Source organism: Myotis nattereri, assembly GCF_964212035.1.
Source record: "Myotis nattereri genome assembly, chromosome: 5".
Taxonomy (NCBI): Eukaryota; Metazoa; Chordata; class Mammalia; order Chiroptera; family Vespertilionidae; genus Myotis; species Myotis nattereri.
The window spans coordinates 75,791,216-75,808,211 of record NC_138080.1 but is presented as its reverse complement, the minus strand read 5'-3'; the positions used below and the strand labels follow the sequence as shown (position 1 = coordinate 75,808,211).

The 16,996-nt window shown below is 45.4% G+C and overlaps 2 protein-coding genes and 1 pseudogene across 6 annotated transcripts; 2 read left to right on the top strand and 1 right to left on the bottom strand.

Moving 5' to 3' along the window:
- Positions 1 to 269: 269 nt before the first annotated feature.
- Positions 270 to 898, top strand: LOC308520116 (ubiquitin-conjugating enzyme E2 C-like; annotated as a pseudogene). The gene has a single exon. The product of its transcript is annotated as a ubiquitin-conjugating enzyme E2 C-like (transcript).
- Positions 899 to 2,709: 1,811 nt separating this feature from the next.
- On the bottom strand, positions 2,710 to 4,537 carry UQCRQ (ubiquinol-cytochrome c reductase complex III subunit VII). Of its 2 annotated transcripts, none has more exons than XM_081092638.1 (3): positions 4,446 to 4,537; positions 4,121 to 4,288; positions 2,710 to 3,194 (listed from the first exon to the last, which is right to left on the bottom strand). In XM_081092638.1, exons 2-3 carry the CDS (start codon positions 4,272 to 4,274, stop codon positions 3,100 to 3,102), a joined length of 249 nt encoding a protein of 82 aa, XP_080948764.1. In that variant the 5' UTR covers positions 4,275 to 4,288; positions 4,446 to 4,537; the 3' UTR covers positions 2,710 to 3,099. The 2 variants fall into 2 exon arrangements, with proteins under 2 accessions (XP_080948764.1, XP_080948765.1); XM_081092639.1 differs by having other exon boundaries at positions 4,455 to 4,508.
- Positions 4,538 to 4,645: 108 nt separating this feature from the next.
- On the top strand, positions 4,646 to 11,254 carry GDF9 (growth differentiation factor 9). 3 transcript variants are annotated; one of them, XM_081092636.1, is made up of 4 exons: positions 4,747 to 4,993; positions 5,962 to 6,157; positions 7,460 to 7,658; positions 9,919 to 11,254. In XM_081092636.1, exons 2-4 carry the CDS (start codon positions 6,146 to 6,148, stop codon positions 10,875 to 10,877), a joined length of 1,170 nt encoding a protein of 389 aa, XP_080948762.1. In that variant the 5' UTR covers positions 4,747 to 4,993; positions 5,962 to 6,145; the 3' UTR covers positions 10,878 to 11,254. The 3 variants fall into 3 exon arrangements, with proteins under 3 accessions (XP_080948763.1, XP_080948762.1, XP_080948761.1); XM_081092637.1 differs by lacking the exon at positions 5,962 to 6,157 and having other exon boundaries at positions 4,646 to 5,075; XM_081092635.1 differs by lacking the exons at positions 4,747 to 4,993; positions 5,962 to 6,157 and having other exon boundaries at positions 6,746 to 7,658.
- The last annotated feature ends 5,742 nt before the right edge of the window (positions 11,255 to 16,996 follow it).

Below are 16,996 nucleotides of genomic sequence, written 5' to 3'. Positions count from 1 at the left end.
TACCTTACCAATTTTTTTATTTTTAGGTTTGGAAGTATTTTAACTTTGGTTCCTAAAAGGCAAGAACAATCATGAGAATAAGAAGGAAAGATGCAGCCTGAGACAGAAGCTGAACTGCAGTGAAAGTTGCCGTTCTGGATCAGCAACAAGTGTACTTAGGAAATTTCTAGAAGCGGAGCAGGGAAGCATAAGCATAAAACTGCCAACCCTTACCACACTAACTGCTGTCGGAAGGAAAAAGATTCCTTTTTGAGTTACAGTGGTGGTCTCCGAGTTCCTGTGTCCCTCCCAGAGCTTCCCAGAACCGCAACCCAGCTGCTGCCAGCTTTGCTGCTGTGGCGAAGGAGTGAGCCAAGTGGAGGGCCCCGTGGGCAAGAGGTGCATGGTGTGGAGGTTACAGGAGCTGATGACCCCATGATGTCTGGCAACAAAGGAATTTCTGCCTTCCCTGAATCAGACCACCTTTTCAAATGGGTGAGGACCAGCCATGGAGCAGCTGGCACAGTCTATGAAGACATGAGGTACCAGCTCTCCCTAGAGCTCCCCAGTGGCCACCCTTCCAACACACCTGTGGCAAAGTTCCTATCCCTGCTACCACGCTGATGTGGACACCCAGGGTAACATCTGCCTGGACATCTCGAAGGATCTGTGGTCTGCCCTGTACGACATCAGGACCATCCTGCTCCCCGTCCAGAGCCTGCTAGGAGAACCCAACATGGACAGCCTGTTGAACACACATATGGCCAAGCTCTGGAAAAACCTCACAGTCTGTAAGTGCCTGCAAGAAACCTATGCAAAGCAGGTCTCCAGTCAAGAGCCCTGAGCTGGCTGTCCAGTCTCTCCTTATGCTTTCTAAAATAAACATTATTGTAAATATTTTATTGATTTTAGAGAAACATTCATGTTATTCCACTTATTCATGCATTCATTGGTTGATTCTTGTATGTGCCCTGACCGAGGATAGAACCCACAACCCTGGCATATCGGGAGGATGCTCTAAGCCAAGCATGTCAAACTCACAGCCTGCAGGCTGCATGCGGCCCACAATGAATATTTTTGCTGCCCAGCCAATATAATGGTATGCAAGAAACATTTTAATAGAAACCTCAATTTTTACAACATCCTGTTATACATAATTATTGAGCTAGGTTTGCTAATGACTGATTAGTATAATCATGTTGCATTCATTTCCCTTACGCACCTTATGCGCAGGCACACCATTTTACTTCACTAATACTAGCTGGGAATGTTTTAGCAGCTGATTGCCACGTCATTAGTCTTGTACTGACTTGTTTGGTATGCGCAACAGGAAATATTTCGCTTTCGGAGAACAAAATAGGTTTATTTGCGTTATGCTTATTAATTTGTGCAGTTATTCAATGTCTGCTAAGTTAATGTTCAAGAAAAAATATTTTGCCCTGGTCGGTTTGGCTCAGTGGATAGAGTGTTGGCCTGTGGACTGAAGGGTCCTGGGTTCAATTTCAGTCAAGGGAACATGCCCGGGTTGTGGGCTTGATCCCCAGTGTGGGGAGTGCAGGAGGCAGCTGATCCATGATTCTCTCATCATTGATGTTTCTAACTCCCTCTCCCTTCCTCTCTGAAATCAATAAAGATATCTTTAAAAAATATATATTTGTATTAAAATGTATTGTTAATGATTACTCACTTCAGCCCTTTGTATTCAGCATGTCTCTATTGAAATAAACCTACGTTTCTATGAAAATTGAAGCTTGTATTTTTTTGCAGCCACATAAACTTAAACCTTATTTGGCCCATGTTAGCCTTTGAGTTTGACATGCTTGCTCTAACCCAGTGGTTCTCAACCTTCCTAATGCCACAACCCTTTAATAGTTCCTCATGTTGTGGCGACCCCCCACCCATAAAATTATTTCCGTTGCTACTTCATAACTGTAATTTTTGTTATGAATCGTAATGTAAATATCTGATATACAGGATGTATTTTGTTACAAATTGAACATAAAGCATAGTGATTAATCACAAAAACAATATGTAATTATATACGTGTTTTCCAATGGTCTTAGGCGACCCCCAAAGGGGTCGCCACCCACGGGATGTGAACCACTGCTCTAACCGATGGAGCTACCTGGCCAGGACCTGTACTTTTTCCTTTTTCCTCAGATTTTCTGTCCTTGACTTATTTCTGTATAGGACTCCATCTTTAGCTGTGGTGTCATATTTGTTGTTTGTTTCAGTTGTCTCCGGTTTAGCCCCAGTGATGAATATATTTAGTACATTTTGTTAAAAAAAATAAAACTTTTCTACCAAAATATATATTCAAAGGCTCCAGGAGTAAACTTTTTCCATAAAAGGCCAGAGAGTAAATATTTTAGGCTTTATGGGGCATATATGGTTAATAACCACTGTTAGCAATCTGGTACAAATAGCCAGGGTGGTGCCCCAGCTCTACAGGTTAAGGGGTCACCTCACCCCTCCTTTTATAGCTGACTTCCCCTCAGGCTAACTATGGAAGGCCTGCCTTAGGAGAAAAGGCAGTACAGTGTAACTTTAAGAACATAAACTATAGTGCCAGACTCCACCATTTCACTATCTATATAATTTTGGCCAAATTGTTAACCCTCCCTGTGCCTGTGTCCTCATCTGCAAAATGAGTGTAATAATATTTCAAAGGTAGTTGTGAGGTTTAAGAGCTCATTTGTGTAAAGGACTAAGGAGAGTGCCTGACACATAGAAATTACAACATAGTTAGGTTTTATTATTGTTAGAGGATCAGAGGGAGGGGAACCAACACTCCCCACAGTCCATGCCACCCACAGCTGGCCAGCCTGCAAGAGGAGCTGCAGCTACTTTCTTGGAGATCATACTGTAGAACAAGGGGTGAGCCCCACTCCTTCACCAAATTCCCAGTCTAGCCAAAACGGGTCAGGGCTCTTCTGGGGAAGGGAGTTCATTAACTTGAAGGTTAGCAAGTCACACCAAGGACTCTGCTCACAAAAATGCAAAATCACAACATGGCAGCCCATAAGAAGTTTATTGTGTCCTCAAGACACTACACACTGCAGACTCCTCTCCCAGAGAAGGGTCTTCCAGAGACCGGGAACCATCCTCCAGATGAGCTGCTCATTGGTCATTTTCATAGGTGGCTGGATTCTTCCTCCTGGATTTCTCAAACTCCTCAGTCCCCCATGTGTAGATAAGATAAAATGCGACAAACGCTTTAAAAATCAAAAGCGAGAGAAAAAGCAGTGAGCACATGAGACAACGGAGTCCCCATCCTCTTTTCTGCATCACAACAGATTCTGCCCTCCTGCTTCTAGTTTCCAACAAACCCTTTGAAACCAGACGGCCCGGCAGGGTGACGCCAGCCCTGGCCGGCGGATCGGGGGGCGGGCGCAGTCCCCGAACCCCCGAAGGGTGCGGTCGGAGTCCCGGTCGGGTCCCCTACAGGAGGCCACCGACCGATGTTGCCCACACCGGTATTTCCTTCTCTCCCTCCCTAAAAACCAATGAGCACATCATCAGGTGCGGATTTAAGCAGCAGAAGGGTGACATTACAGACCCATCTGATAAGTGACCAAAAGAAAAGGGTCTGCCCTGACCGGCTTGGCTCAGTGGATAGAGCGTCGGCCTGCGGGCTCAAGGGTCCCAGGTTCGATTCCGGTCAAGGGCATGTACCTTGGTTGCAGGCACATCCCCAGCGGGGGGTGTGCAGGAGGCAGCTGATCGGTGTTTCTCTCTCATCGATGTGTCTAGCTCTCTATCCCTCTCCCTTCCTCTCTGTAAAAAATCAGTAAAATTAACAGCATAAACTTCACCATTTAACCAAACTCGCGATGTTGTGCAACTATCCTATCTGCTTCACTGTAACACAAAGCAGTTGCCGCCAAGCAAGTAGCGGGCGAAGTGACCTCAGAGGAAGACGGAGTCACACTAGTGACCTTGGGCCGCCCATTCAAGTTCTCTGTGACTTAGGTTCCTCGTCCGTAACAGGAGACGAGGACATGACAGTTCAGGGGCCTTGCGGTATTTTCAATGAGAAGAACGGGTGTGCATGGCGAGTTGCGGGGCGCCTGCCGACCGCGGGCGTTCGCGCCGGGCTCGGAGTCCGCCCCCCGCCCGCCGCCCGGGCCGGGGCACTCACGCGGCGCGACGCGCAGGATGGAGGCCTGGATGCGGCGCAGCACGTTGGGGACGCCCTTGCTGAAGTAGTGCGGGAAGGCGCGCTGCTCGAAGGGCGACAAGCTGTAGGTGATCACGTGCCGCACCCGGGTCAGCTTCCCAAACTCGCGGCCCATGGTGGCGGCGGCGCCTGCGGGGCCGAGGGGGACAGGCGCCGGGCTCAGTCTCGGGCGGCGCCACCCGCACCCCGCAGGCCCTCCCGGCGCTCCTCGTCCTCCCCCGCCCAGGCGGCGCCCCCACCCTCCCAGCGGCCACCAGGACCCCGCCACCGGGCCCCACTCCCGCACCGGGGTCACCTCGCCCTCCACAGTCGCGGGATCCACCGGTCTCCGTCGGCCACTTCCGGCAGGACCGGAAGCCGGTCTAGGAGGCCTCGAAGTCACTTCCGGGGAGTACCATTTTCCCGCTGTCTCGGGAGGAGCCTCTGTCGCCCCCTTCGTTCTGGAGAGAAGTGGCCTGGGCCGGGGTTGGGGCGTGTGACCCTAGTGCGGGACTCGGGGCGCCGCCCGTGCGCTGACGCTTCCCCTTTGCGCTCCGCCTTGGGTGGAGCCGCAGGAAGCGGCTGGGTGCCCGGGAGAACTAGGAGGTGACGAGAAAGGGGCAGGAGACCTGGAGGGCCGCGCCGGCCGCGCGCCGACCTGCCCGCCCGCCCTGCACCGGTGGAGAGCGCCCCCGAGGCCGATGGAGCCGCCGCGCGGCAGCGAACGCGGCCCCACGCCGCCTGGCGCCGCAGCGGACACCGGCTCGGCCCCAGCACCCAACCCGGGACTCAGATCCCGGCTCCTCTCGGCCACCGCCGCCTGAGAATCTGCTGGCAGGATGTAGACTTTCCTGGGTTAGAATAAAAACATCCCGGAGATGCTGCCACAGGGCCCCCAATAGTTGTCAAGCAATTGATCAAGGGCTGTTAAGTGGTGGTAAGAGGGAAGGGGGGGGCCACCCCTAGGGCATCCAGCACAGGCCCCCCCCCCCCACACACACACACAACACCGCTCCCTCCTCCCCGAGAAGGTCTGGCGGGGGTAGGGCGTGGGGCACGATGGCGATGCCCACATCCTCCCCTCCGCTTTCCTGGAGGAGAGGCGAGGGGCGTTGGCTGAGAGGCGTTGCCGTGTGTTTGGGAGGTGCTTTCTACTGGCGGATGCCGCTCCCTGTGCAGCCGTCTGGCTTCTGGCTGCGGTGTCTGCAGATGTTCTGCTCATGGGATTGCTGGCCATGTGGTCAATATATAGACCAAGGCCTCGTTCAGCCGTTTGGGTGCGTTTTATAGCCCTGCTGCCTAGCCACACGCTAGGGAGGCTTGGCAGGCAAGGAACTTACATTTGCAAACACACCTCCGTGTTATCATCCTGAATACTGCACGGACTGGTTTTGCATCCTGTACCAGGAGTGTGTTTGCCTTTTTAAAAAAATATATTTTATTGACTTTTTACAGAGAGGAAAGGAGAGGGTAGAGAGTTAGAAACATCGATCAGCTGCCTCCTGCACACCCCCTACTGGGGATGTGCCCGCAACCAAGGTACATGGCCTTGACCGGAATCGAACCTGGGACCTTTCAGTCCGCAGGCCGATGCTCTGAGCCAAACCGGTTAGGGCTGTGTTTGCCTTTTGGCCAGCACAGAGTCTCCTTAAGAGTGGCACTGGACCAGGGGTGGGCAAACTTTTTGACTCGAGGGCCACAATGGGTTCTTAAACTGGACCCGAGGGCCGGAACAAAAGCATGGATGGAGTGTTTGTGTGAACTAATATAAATTCAAAGTAAACGTCATTACATAAAAGGGTACGGTCTTTTTTTTTTTTTAGTTTTATTCATTTCAAACGGGCCGGACTACGGCTGGATAGCCCCTCATTTCGGCTACTCGTGGCGCACCTTTGTCTCATTTTCCCAAAACATGACCTCTAGCCTGGTCTCAGCTCCAAGGCAAGAACATAACAGCTAAGAACCATAATAACCTAGGGCCTCGGAAATTCTACCACCATTTGAGTGATGAATGAAACAGTGAGTGCATAAAACTTCCATGTATTTTCTAGCACCTGCAAACATTTCTAAACCTTTCAACCAAAATATGTACCGATGAATGTGCAGACAGAGCAAAGACATCAGGACATTATATCTAAAAATGAGTCAAGGTTAAAGGTGACGTCCTCCTTTTTTAAGCATGTTGCTGTCTTCCAAGCCCATATTCTATGGGAGCCGCCTGGAAGATGTGGGCAGCCTAACAGTTCTCTGCGCTCTAGAATTCCAATACCGGCTGGGACTTTCTCTCACCCTCCAAATCAACTGTGATAATAATTATCCTAAGCACCTGAAAGTGGGAGAGGCGGTGAGGATGAAGAGACAGGAAGAGTAAACTAATACCATAAATTGCATATCAACAGATCTTTGTATCATCATGAATAATTAGTTAGTTTTTTCAGGTGCCTTGGAAGTTTCAGCAAGCACCTAAGGAACATTTTAAGAACCCGAATCGCTTTAAAAAAAGGGGGGGGGGATTATTTTAAGATCATTTCTCAATTTCTCTTAGCCTTTCAGCTACATAGCTGGTGCATTTGTACAACAATAACTTTAAGAGGTTTTTTTATTATTAATATATATTTTATTGATTTTTTACAGAGAGGAAGGAAGAGGGATAGAGAGTTAGAAACATCAATGAGAGAGAAACATCGGCCAGCTGCCTCCTGCACACTCCCTACTGGGGATGTGCCCGCAACCAAGGTACACGCCCTTGACCGGAATTGAACCTGAGACCCTTGAGTCCACAGGCCAACGCTCTATCTGCTGAGCCAAACTGGTCAGGGCAAGAGGTTTTTAAATAAATGCCAGAAGAAAGGAAGAGGAAAGCAAAAAAAAAAAACAAAAAACAAAAAAAAAACCACCCAAATAAATCCGTGTCTAATGAGGATAAAAGTAGGATGTTATCAGCTGTTTGACATACAGCTGATAAAAATTATCTTCAGCTAGGCATCCTTGAGGTCTGATTACAGAAGTGACCCTACCCGCCTACACACCTAAAATTTATTTAAGAGATCAACCTAGGTTCTTCCTGGCTTTTAGGAAGAAGACTGGTATGGCTGGGTTCCTTGCTAGTTCTTCCAAGCCATGGCGCTTCCCAGCACGTTCTTTTTATGGTTTGGCTGCCTTTCCTGGCTGTGTTTTCCTAGTAGCCTTGGTTCTCTGGCTTCTGGGGGAGAGGCTCAGATTGCAGCCAGTGCTGAATTGGAACCTGAGGCTGAGCCTTGGTCCTTGCTGCAGCCTCTAGATGGGAGGGACAGATCTGGCCTCCTTTCCCCTCTCTTCAAGGTTCTGTGTGATGGGCAAGGTGGGGTCCCTAGGCTGCAGCCAGACTCCAGAGCTTTGCGCTACATGAAGAGGCTCTATAAGGCCTACGCTACCAAGGAGGGGATCCCTAAATCCAACAGAAGTCACCTCTACAACACCGTTCGGCTCTTCACCCCTCATGTCCAGCACGACAAGCAGGCTTCTGTGGACCAGATGACAGGTGCGTGGGAGCAGATTGGTCAATGGGGGCAGGGAAGATGAGAGGCCGGGCTGCACTTCAGTTACAGAAAGAGCGGGGCCTTGCTTCTTGAATTGCATTTTACTTCTCATGATACTCCGTTTCCAAATTCAAACAAATCTGGTACTTGGTCTTACTGTTTCTTCCAGTGCCCTCGTGGGTTTAGGGGGGCTGATATGTTAGAATGTTAGAGCTAGAAGAGACGTAATGGCTCTGAAGGCCGAGGAAAGTGCTGCTGGAGAAGGTTAGCATCTTGTCCAGGGTCACAAAATCAAGACTGGAAACCCGGTATTTTGACTTCCAGTTGCTTATTCTTTCCATTCTCCAATACTGGCCTGAAAATGTGCCTAAGATACCTCATAGCTATTGGTATGCTTTGTCACACATGCTGTTTTCCCCTTGTTTGTTGCTTTCTGTGAGAGGAAAGCTTAAGTGCCGATGTGGAATAGTAGGTCCTCACAAGAACAGTCATCAGTTTGACTCAGCACTTTGGTGAATGTGTGTGAAAGGAGCAGTGCTTTTAAAAAATCTACATTCACTAGGTCATGGTTTTAACCCAAAAGGCCAGAGGTGGCTGTTTCAAACCCTCCTTTCTTGCTGTCCTATTTTATTTTGGTGGTTTGGGATTATTTATTTGTTGTCTATCTCAAGTGTTCCAAATTAACTTAGATAATTAAGCTTTCTTTATTGACGCCATCCATTAAGTCCAGGGGTCCTCAAACTTTTTAAACAGGGGGCCAGTTCACTGTTCCTCAGACCGTTGGAGGGCTGTTGGAGGGCCGGACTATAGTTTAAAAAAAAACTAGTTAGCTGCTAAGCAACAGGCAGCGGCAGCAAAAACACCCGGCGGGCCGCAGTTTGAGGACCCCTGATTAAGGCAGTGGTTCTCAACCTTGGCTGCACATTAGAATCACCTGGGAATCTTTTTAAAATCCTGATTTCTGGGCCTCATCCTCCAGAAATTCTGTTTCTTTGTTATGGGGTGGGGCCACAACATTAGTTACAAAGAAACAGAATTTCCAGAGGATGAGGCCCAGAAATCAGGATTTTAAAAAGATTTCAGGTGATTCTAATGTGCAGCCAAGGTTGAGAACCACTGCATTAAGGCTTAGAACAGTGATGGCGAACCTTTTGAGCTCGGCGTGTCAGCATTTTGAAAAACCCTAACTTAACTCTGGTGCCGTGTCACATATAGAATTTTTTTGATATTTGCAACCATAGTAAAACAAAGATTTATATTTTTGATATTTATTTTATATATTTAAATGCCATTTAACAAAGAAAAATCAACCAAAAAAATGAGTTCGCGTATCACCTCTGACACGTGTGTCATAGGTTCGCCATCACTGGCCTAGAATGTCTGCTTAACAAACCTAGTGGGGCTTTTTATTTTGTTTTGCTTTTTTGTTAATTCTCACCTGAGGATATTTTTCCATTGATTTTTAGAGAGAGTGGAAGAGAGAGAGAGAAAAAATCCATTGGTTGCCTCCTGCATGCACCTAGACCAGGGCCAGGAAAACTGCAACCAGGGTACGTGCCCTTGACTAGAATTGAAGCCAGGACCCTTCAGTCGGCGGGCTGATGCTCTATCCATTGAGCCAAACCGGCTAGGGCCAAACCTAGTATTTTTTTTTAAATATATTTTATTGATTTTTTACAGAGAGGAAGAGAGAGAGATAGAGAGTTAGAAACATTGATGAGAGAGAAACATCGATCAGCTGCCTCCTGCACACTCCCCACTGGGGATTCGCCCGCAACCCAGGTACATGCCCCCGACCGGAATCGAACCTGGGACCCTTCAGTCCACAGGCCAATGCTCTGTCCATTGTGCCAAACCGGTTTCGGCAAACCTAATATTTTTTTTATTAGTTTTCCCTCTAGAGACTCCCCAAGAGAAAAATAGTATTTTCCTTATTTATCGTCCTCTGTTTGGAACAAATTATTAAGATTCTAAAAATTAAACTGTCTTATAATTCCCTGTTATTTCAATTCACCACCAAAGCTGTTTTGACTTTCTGGTGAGAAAATATCCACTTGTAATTGCTGGGAATTACTTATAGCCCCAATTACCTGTATTTTCTGTATACGCCCTCCCCCTCCTCCCCATTTTTCCATTTTTTGAGGTTTGAGGAAATGGGAAAAGAGAAGGGAGAAGGCACATTCAAAAGTACTAATTCCTTGATTTGACTTCCTGTTCTGTTCGAGCGTATTCAGGCACGATTGGTGACTTTTTTCTCCCCAGGAACTGTGCTGCCCGTGGACCTGCTGTTTAACCTGGATCGAGTTACTGCTGTGGAACGCCTACTCAAGTCCGTCTTGCTATATACTTTGAACACCTCAGTTTCTTTCCCCTCCGCTGCTAACTGTGTGTGCCACCTGGAGCTGAAAGAGCCAGCGCCTGGTTCCAGCAAGACACCCCCTAGAGCTCCACACTCCGTTACCTTTAAGTCACAGTTTGAATTAAAAAAGAAATACAAATGGGTTGAGATTGATGTGACTGCCCTGCTGCAGCCTCTAGTGGCCTCCGACAAGAGAAGTGTTCACATGTCTGTGACCTTGACATGCGTGAAAGACCAGCGGCAGCACCCCTCAGCACAGGACAGTCGCCTCAACCTGGCACGCCCCTCACTGCTTCTGTACCTGAACGACACCAGTGCGCAGGCTCATCACAGGTGGTATTCCCTCCACTATAAAGGGAGCCCTTCACAGGTTCCTGACCAGGGAGGTCTGCCTGCCTGTCCTATAGGAGAAGAGGCTGCGAAGGGAGTGAGATCTTCCCGTCACCGGAGAGGACAGGAAACTGTCAGCTCAGGATTGAAGAAGCCTCTGGTTCCAGCTTCTTTCAACCTGAGTGAATACTTCAAACAGTTCCTTTTCCCCCAAAACGAGTGTGAGCTCCATGACTTTAGACTTAGCTTTAGTCAGCTGAAGTGGGACAACTGGATTGTGGCCCCGCACAGATATAACCCCCGGTACTGTAAAGGGGACTGTCCAAGGGCAGTTGGGCATCGGTATGGCTCTCCAGTTCACACCATGGTGCAGAACATCATCTATGAGAAGCAGCTTGACTCCTCGGTGCCAAGACCATCGTGTGTGCCTGCCAAATACAGCCCTTTGAGTGTGCTGACCATTGAGCCTGATGGCTCAATAGCTTATAAAGAATATGAAGATATGATAGCCACTCAGTGCACCTGTCGTTAACGAAAACCTTGAGCCTCTTTGGCAAAGTGAATGCCCTGCGCCCAGCTGTGCCTTCATGTGTCGAATCTCTAAATATAATGCAGTGTGTCTTGTATAAGGAGGAGTCTGTGTAGATTAGCACATTCTGTGGTACCTGTCAGTGTAAAGGGACATCTGCCTTTTTTATTCACAAATGTAAATGAGTGTAATTATTTTGGTGGACTTTCCATTTTTTTCCCCCCTAAGCAGTTATTTTTTTCTTTTCATAAGTCTTTTTTTTAATGTTAAAAACTTAATGAGCATTAATTTTGAATGGGATTGCAGCTCTAAGTAGACAATTCAGAGTGTTGTAGTCTTATTTAATGGAAGAATAAATTCCTGTCAGTGGCATAAATTTTCTATATCTGTGTTTATTAAATAAATATTGCTTTTATATGGTGATTTGGGAGGCAGAGGAAGCATGTCTAAAAGCTAGTCTTGGCTCAACCTTTGATCTCTTTCAGAGTAAAAGAGAGGCTAACTTCTTTACCTACATCCTGATGAAGTGAGGTTCACTAGGTCTGGAGTGTATGCAACATTTCTATTGCATTAATGTGACTGGTACACAATATACTAATTCTGCTCGTTAGATGAATTGTATAAATTGATTCACATCAAACAATATAATATTTGTTCCATTTATTTAAAGGAAATTGCCTTGCAGATTTTTTCCCAAGAAATTGCAGGGTTAAAGATTTTTAAAATGCGTTTTCTTCTTTATGTATTTAGATCTCTGACGCTATGGGAGGAAGTCAAGGAGCATTTTTTGTTTGTTTGTTTCCAGTTTCCCTTAGCTCCCATCACTGCACCCCCACATATTTTTTTCAGGTGGACATTGGACTGTTCCACTGATCCAAGCTGGCAGTGAGGAGGTTATATTACAGAGGGGGCCTTGTTTGGATATGAGGGCTTATATGTGGGTTTTCAATCAATTTACCTTAAGAGAGTCCTACGGGCATGGAGGGCTGATGCAGTTTATTTCTGTTTCAGAGTTTCTAAAACCTTCATCTACAAACCAGAAGTAATTCCTAGGTACAAGAAGTATTTAACCATTCTTGTAAATGATGTTTTCTTAGTGCATAATGTCTGACTAAAGAAGTCAGCTTGGATTTTGATATAATGGTGTTGAATCTGCAGATCAGATTGGGGAGTATTGCCATCTTAATGCTGTCCATGATTATGGGATGTTTTCCCCTTTATTTAGGTCTTTTTTTTCTTCCTCAAAAATGTTCTGTAGTTTTTGAGTAAGTTTTGCATCTTTTGTTAAATTTATTTCTAAGAATTTTATTCCTTTTGATGTTATGAATGGAATTGTTTATTTTATTTTGGAGTTGTTGCCTGGTGCTGTCATGCATACACATTACAAACCTGCACATACTGACATAAATGCTCTGTTTTCTGCTCATGTTTTTTTCCCCTTGAAAACATTTCAGAAAAGAGGTACTGAAACGGAGGGAGAAATTTTAGGTGGCCCAGTTTCCAAATAACTTTACCATCTTATTGTGTAGCTTTGAAGGCATTATTATTCTTTGGTAAAGGAGGCTGCAAGCCTAAGAGATAAATGGTTTTTCAGGGGTTACTTCTGTCATTCTTAGGAATAAAACATACCTAGAATGGAAAGGCCACGAGTAAGGGTGGCAACGTACAACTGAACTTATTTGAAAGTAAGTCTCCCTTAGATATGGCTGTTTTCAAATGGACCACATGAAATATAAACTCAAGGAATTCCTTATAGTTCCTCAGTTACCTTCAAGTAATTTAATTTTTGTTTCTCTGAAACAGAACTTTGTTTTGTTGTTTGTTTTTTTGTGTTTTTTTTTTTCATGGCTTCGTTCTGTGACTGAGTGTGGAATGTGCTCTGCAATCTAGAGGTTTGGAAAAGAAGAAAATGAAAAGGTAGTTCTGATGGACATTAAATATCACGGTCAGTGCCAGAATTAGGAACAGAAAAAAATAGTTCATCCTTACAGGTAAGTTCTAAAATGGATTTACTTAAAAATTAGCTTGAATAACTTTTTTTTAAGGTTTTATTTGTAAATCTAGTTTCTCTCATTCATAAGACAGTGTTAATATTCAGGGCTGATGTGTCTGCTAAATTTAAACTTCAAAGATTCTCTTCTACACAATTGAGGAGCATATACCAGTCTTCCAACTGCCTCCTCCATATAAAACCTTTTTCTTGGGTTACTCTTACAAAAGCTGCCACTTTAGAAAATAAATGACAAAGGACAGCAGTGATTTAAATCTGGAAATTTAAGGATGAGGCCACATCTGCCTTAAATAGATGCATTCAGCTTTGGTATTTAGTCCAGATGAGATACGAGGCCACCTAATGTGCTGAGTGTCTTAGTGTGCCAGGGAACAATGGGGCATGTCAGGAGCTGGTTTTACCTTCAGCTCTGAGTTTCCTGCTTTTTATCGGTTTAAATCAACTCCTGTGTTACGTTGAATACTTTGTGTTTTACTAATCGGTTTCAAGCGCAGTAGCCGCTTGGACTTTGTTTAGAGCTCAGTGTAGACAGTCTGGGGGAAAACACAGTTGCTCTTTCATGGAGGAGGTATTCCTGGTTACATAAGTGATAAAAGAAAAGTGCTCAGATAGAAGAACTTAGTTTATGTCAAACCTTAGTCAATTATAATTTGTAACTTTGGAGTGATTGTAACTTCTAGTAAGTGAAGTGGAATGTTAACATGTAAATATTCTTTTAGAGGATGTTAGTCCCGGAAATATGCCTTAAGTATAGAGATTGGCTGAATGGGTTGATACAATAGAAAAGTATGCTCTTCTGTCCATTAACTGTTGTCTAATTAGAAGGAAAAACAGCCACAACCAGGAGATTGATACTTCATCCTTTACCAGAACTGACATGTCAGATAGGTTCTCCACGTGTAACTGTCCCCAAACCACTGATTTACTGCTCAGTTTTTGGAAGGGGCCATCGTTAATTAGACCAGGACTATTTCAGTATCCATTTAAAAAATGATTTTATAGCCCTAGCCAGTTCGGCGCAGTGGATAGAGCACCAGCCTGCAGACTGAAGGTCCCGGGTTCTATTCCAGCCAAGAGCACATGCCGGGTTTTGGGTTTGGTCCCCAGTAGGGGGCGTGCAGGAGGCAGCTGATCAATGATTCTCTCTTATCATTTATGTTTCTTTCTCTCCCTCTTCCCTTCCTCTCTGAAATCAATAAAGAAATATATTTTCTTAAAAACAGAAAAAACGATTTTTATAGGTGGCCTAACAGTATTCCTCTGTCCTACCTTACTGTGTAATGTGGTATTCATGGGAGAATTGAGTGATTAGATATGTGCGAACAAGATCAACTGTATGTTTTGGACATCTTAAATGCTTTGTGAGTGGTTTACAGAGTTATTTATAGACCTGCCTTTGGTGCTGGTGTCTTGCCAGGTTGGAATGCTATGATGGGCAGTTCACAGGCTGTACCTGGATGCCATTTTGGCTTTCTCAGAAATAATTAGCTCACTGAATAAATATTTATTGAACACTGACTATGGGCCAGGTGCCGTGTGAGGTTAAGAACAGAGTCTAATGTTCTCGGCTCCAGGAAAGAGATAGCGCCTCCCAGAAATGGTGCCTCCTTTGGTAGCCTAAGTTCTGTCTCTGAGCATCTGTCATCACAGAGTATTCTGTGGAGGAATACATTTTGGGGTGAGTACTATATAAGCAGGCTGAATAAATACTAAATTATTTTACCTTTAGATTAGAATTTTTTAATTAAATGTTTTATTTTAAGATAACTGCAGATTCACATACAATTGTAAGAAATAATAGATCTCATGTAGCCTTTATCCAGTCCCCTCAATGATAACATCGTGCAAAAGCGTAGCATACTCTTTACTGACATTGATACAATAGATAAGAATATTTCACATTGAAACTCAGTTGGGTCACGGGAAATGCTGATCTTAACATCCATAAAGTTTTGATATCTCCTGATGGAATTAATGGTTCAGTATTTTTCATCTTCTACCACTTCACCTCTACCCTGGAAACTTTGAGTCTTTGAAACTACAAATTTATTTATTCAATAAATGTTTATTGGGCACATACTACATGCTAGGTATTCCTCTAGAGCAGTGGTTCTCAACCTTCCTAATGCCGCGACCCTTTAACACAGTTCCTCATGTTGTGGTGACCCCCAATTTCATTGTTACAAATTGAACATAATTAAAGCATAGTGATTAACCACAAAAACTATCTAATTATATATGTGTTTTCCGATGGTCTTAGGCGACCCCTTTGGAAGGGTCGTTCGACCCCCAAAGGGGTCGCAACCCACAGGTTGAGAACCGCTGCTCTTGAGGCTGGTGTAATAGTGACAAATAAGGGAGACAGGCAGTTGCTGTCATGGAGCTCATGTTCCAGTGCGGGGAGAGACAATGAACAAGTCAACAACATGAGCAGCCATGTACGGGGGCCTCCCGGCAGAACAAACTTGTCATCTGACATCAGAAAGTCCTGGGTATGACTGGCAAGTGGGAAAGGAGAAGGAATAAGTGGAATGGCAAGTGGGGCGGGAGGAGATGAAGTTGAAGAAGCAGACAGACAAGATGATACAAGGCCTTATTGGCCAGTGTGAGGGGATTGGATTTTATGCCAAGATCAATAGGAAGCCACTGAAAATGTTGAATCGGGGGCCTGAAATGATTGGGTATTTTTTAAGGTCACTCTGAGTGTTCTTTGTAGAGTTGTTTGGCAGAAACTAGTATGAAACAGGGAGGCTGTTTTCGGGGGCTCTTCTCGTGGTCCAGGTAAGAGATGATGCTGTCATGGACGATGACATGGAGGTGGGGATGCAGAGAAGTGAACCTGGGATTTCTTTTTGTGGTTCTTCTCTGTTCCTTGGCCCGTGCCTCTGAGGTTGTAGAACGGCAACCTTCTACTAAGAGAAGAAACTTAGGTTCTTATGGTGAAAGGAAAGGATAACACATCTCATTTCCTGGTCTCATATTTCCACCTACGTGAGGTGCTTCTTAATCATCATTTTTATTTTTTTAATGTCTTTATTGATTTTTTTTTTTTTTTTTTTTTTTTTTAGAAAGAGGAAGGGAGAGAGAAACATCGATTGGCTGCTTTCTGCACATCCCCTACTGGGGATTGAATCCACAACCGAGGCATCGAACTGGTAATCTCTTGGTTCATAGGTTCATGCTCAATCACTGAGCCATCACATTTCTTTGTTCTGTTTGTTCTTTTCTGTTTTGTTTCTGGTCGTTGCCTTTCATGTTGGAGGCTCTTCTCAATTATCTTTCGTTGTCCATCTAAACGTGTAAGGCCTACAAAGCTGTTGGAAGCTGTGCGTGAGAGGGTGGGATGTGTTAATTAACAGGCTCTTTGGTTTGAGGTTTCTATCAGTATCTATAGGTTTCTCCACAGAACTATTATCCAATCTTCTGGTGGGAGGAGGAGGGGGCAAAGATACACACTTAGCTGCTGGTGATCTTAGAGCTCAGCAGTACAAGGGGCTTGTGCTTTGCCTTAATCAATCCCTTTCGACCTCAGTATTGCACCTCTTCCCCCAACCTCCACCACACCTGGAGTTCACTTGTCTGTTCAATTTCTCCACAGAAACAACCACTAGTCTCCTGCTGGGCTGGGGGAGGGGTGGTCACCCGGCGGCTTGGGATGGGGGGTGTACATTGGGGTACAATGGTTTCATCGACAGACTCAGCCAATACCCACTGACAGTCCTAGCTGGCACCGCTGCCTCCCAGGGTACATGGCATCTTCATTTCCTGAGCTTTCCCAGGAGTCTATGCTCTCATCACCTGTTCTTTGCCCCTATGGGTATATTTGATATTCACTTGTTCTAATGTTAATGGGAGGAAGTAGAGATAAATTTGTGTTCAGTTCTCCGAGTCAAAAAGAGGTACTGCTAATAGCAGCATGGAAAGTCCTTGTTCAAACCTCTGCTTAGAGAAAATGGGTAAGAAAAGCCTATAGCAAATTGTAACCCCTTTGTGATCTCAAAGAACTTTCAACATGCTCTCTGTTTGATAGCTTCCTTAACTTCTCCGTGTCATCCTTGCCCAGTCAGTCTGGGGTAAGAAAGGTAGAACTATCTAAGGCAGGAGCACCTCC